This window comes from Phanerochaete carnosa (assembly GCF_000300595.1).
Source record: "Phanerochaete carnosa HHB-10118-sp unplaced genomic scaffold PHACAscaffold_409, whole genome shotgun sequence".
In the NCBI taxonomy this organism is placed as follows: domain Eukaryota; kingdom Fungi; phylum Basidiomycota; class Agaricomycetes; order Polyporales; family Phanerochaetaceae; genus Phanerochaete; species Phanerochaete carnosa.
In genome coordinates, this window is record NW_006768036.1 from 863 (window position 1) to 2,985 (window position 2,123).

The 2,123-nt window shown below is 53.7% G+C and overlaps 1 protein-coding gene across 1 annotated transcript; it reads left to right on the forward strand.

Annotated features, from left to right (window-relative positions):
• Positions 1 to 991: 991 nt before the first annotated feature.
• On the forward strand, positions 992 to 1,393 carry PHACADRAFT_202594 (uncharacterized protein; the record flags this gene model as incomplete). The annotated part of the gene is made up of 3 exons (XM_007402770.1): positions 992 to 1,194; positions 1,225 to 1,247; positions 1,311 to 1,393. The coding sequence occupies 3 exons, from the start codon at positions 992 to 994 to the stop codon at positions 1,391 to 1,393; spliced, it is 309 nt and encodes a 102-aa protein (XP_007402832.1).
• Between the last annotated feature and the right edge of the window lie 730 nt (positions 1,394 to 2,123).

The following is a 2,123-nucleotide window of genomic DNA, read 5'->3' on the forward strand; positions in this document are numbered from 1 at the left end:
CGTTCTCCTAGCACTCATTGGGTCTACTCTACAAGTGAACAACACCCCTCACACATCATTCTGCCTCGACCGGCCCTATATACCTCCATGCTGTGCTCTTCCCAGCTGCACACCCACCCGATAACGGCCAGCACCAACAATGATGGGTTGGGCCAGTTGCAGCACGAGTTTGGGTTGGCTGTGCCAAGATGCCGACCTGGGTAGGCGACACTTGCGGGCTGCAGGCAATTTCTATTTCAACTTCGCAGCGGCCACCTCCACCGGCCCGCATGTCAGCTTTTGCAGTCAGTATTCCCATTGATGGTTCGACGTCGCCCGGCTCAGGGCCTCTCCTGTACTGGGTTAAATTCAGCCCTACCGGCGGCAATGATAGCATCACTACAATTTGGCAATCCACTTTGCGAGCTCGCACCCACTAGCTACGGCGTCTCCCTTGCGCTCCAATTTGTTGAATGCCTGAAGCCGGTGCCCATCTCGTCAGCGATGCGCTGGAGGGTCCACTAAGGTGCTATTCCCACTTGCTCATCATCATCTCGTTCTAATCTTTCGACGGTATGTTACTTATTTCCAACAACTCAGCATGACACAAATAAGCATAACGTATGTGTAGATGATTCATTGATTGGACAACATGTACGCGCAGATCACGCTCAGGCTGACGTGCCGCAGAGTCTCGTAGCGTCACGGAGAAGACCTTGGTGATCTTCATGTCCAAGTCATCCGTCTGTAGTAATTTGATGGTCGTTGAGGACAATAACTGCCATGTAGTATGTCATTTCTTTGTGCTCAAATATGTAAACTTACAAAGGTTTGCACAGTCAGACCGGCTCGTTAGTGGCAGCACCAGTAAGCCGAAGGCAATCGCAACGTTTGGGGCCCGGGACACCATATCGCGTAGATCAACAATTCGACCCGGGATGTGAGCGTAGCTGCGCCTGCACTTACTTGCGGCCCATGACTGGCGGCAAAGCTCCCATCAGGCCCCCCTCCCATGCGTATCGTGGCAACCGATTTTCCCGCTGACGACGGTGCACCACATGTCAGACCTGCGCCCATCGGTCATCCCATCAAGATTAGCCAGGTGCTCAAGCAGCCCGTGCCGCCGGGCAGAGTCGTCAGGCTGATCATCGATGGTGAAGGCGACACCGAAGGATATCTCAGCTGCCCTGCGGAGACCGCAGACTCGTTCGTCGAGTGCGCTGCAGTTTGACGGTTCGCCTGGAGACAACACATGGCGTTACTGAACGGTGAGCAGTGTCAGCTGTTACAGACTTGTCGCACGGGCTAACATGCGCTTGCACTCGTGCAAGGCGTTGCTGAGCAGCGGAAGTTGGAGCTCATGGATGCCGGTGGCGGCGACCTGTGCCTTGTCATATACGTTACCCTCATGTGAGCAACCAAGATACATCGACTACAGTGTCAAACAATGAATCTGCAATTATGGCATCCGGAGAACCCATTCCAGGGCCCCGAGAAGGCCTTATCACGTCTGAAGCTTTGATCTGCTGCCTCAGAAGGCCGTAGGGCGCACTGAGTGTATCAACCGCGCTGCAGTTGCGCTTGTCTGCTCACATGCAGTTGCGCCTGTCCGCTCACATGCAGTTGCGCTTGTCCACTCACATCCGTTCTGACTTGCGCCGTGACAGCCTATCTCGACCCGGCACGGTTCACGCATCTGTGCCGAGCACGGCAGCGATCAAATGCGTGCCGTACGTGCTGACGCTCCTGCGCTACAGGTCGTGCACCACGGCTGTACGCTACTCGTGTTCGCGGACCCTTTCTCTCCTAGTGCGAACGCCGAATGGAAGACTCACTGGCTTGGTGAGCTTTTGTAGTATGCGGGCTACTCCTGGGGAGACGTGAGTCTGGGGTGACTGTAAGGAGCCGTGTACGGAGTCTTTCAGGCCGTGAATTTTGTCTCTGTTCGCTGCATGCACAGCATAGGTTGTCTCTGTTCGCCATTTGCCATTGTGTTTCATTGTGTTTAATTGTTTGCTACGGCTGAGAAAAAGCAAAGATCAAACTGATATCTAGTTTATTCTGGATTTATCTGGCTTTGAAAATTCAGGCCAGAGCTCGGGATTGTCACTTCCATTTCTCTACGTTTGTTGACCTGGGAAAAA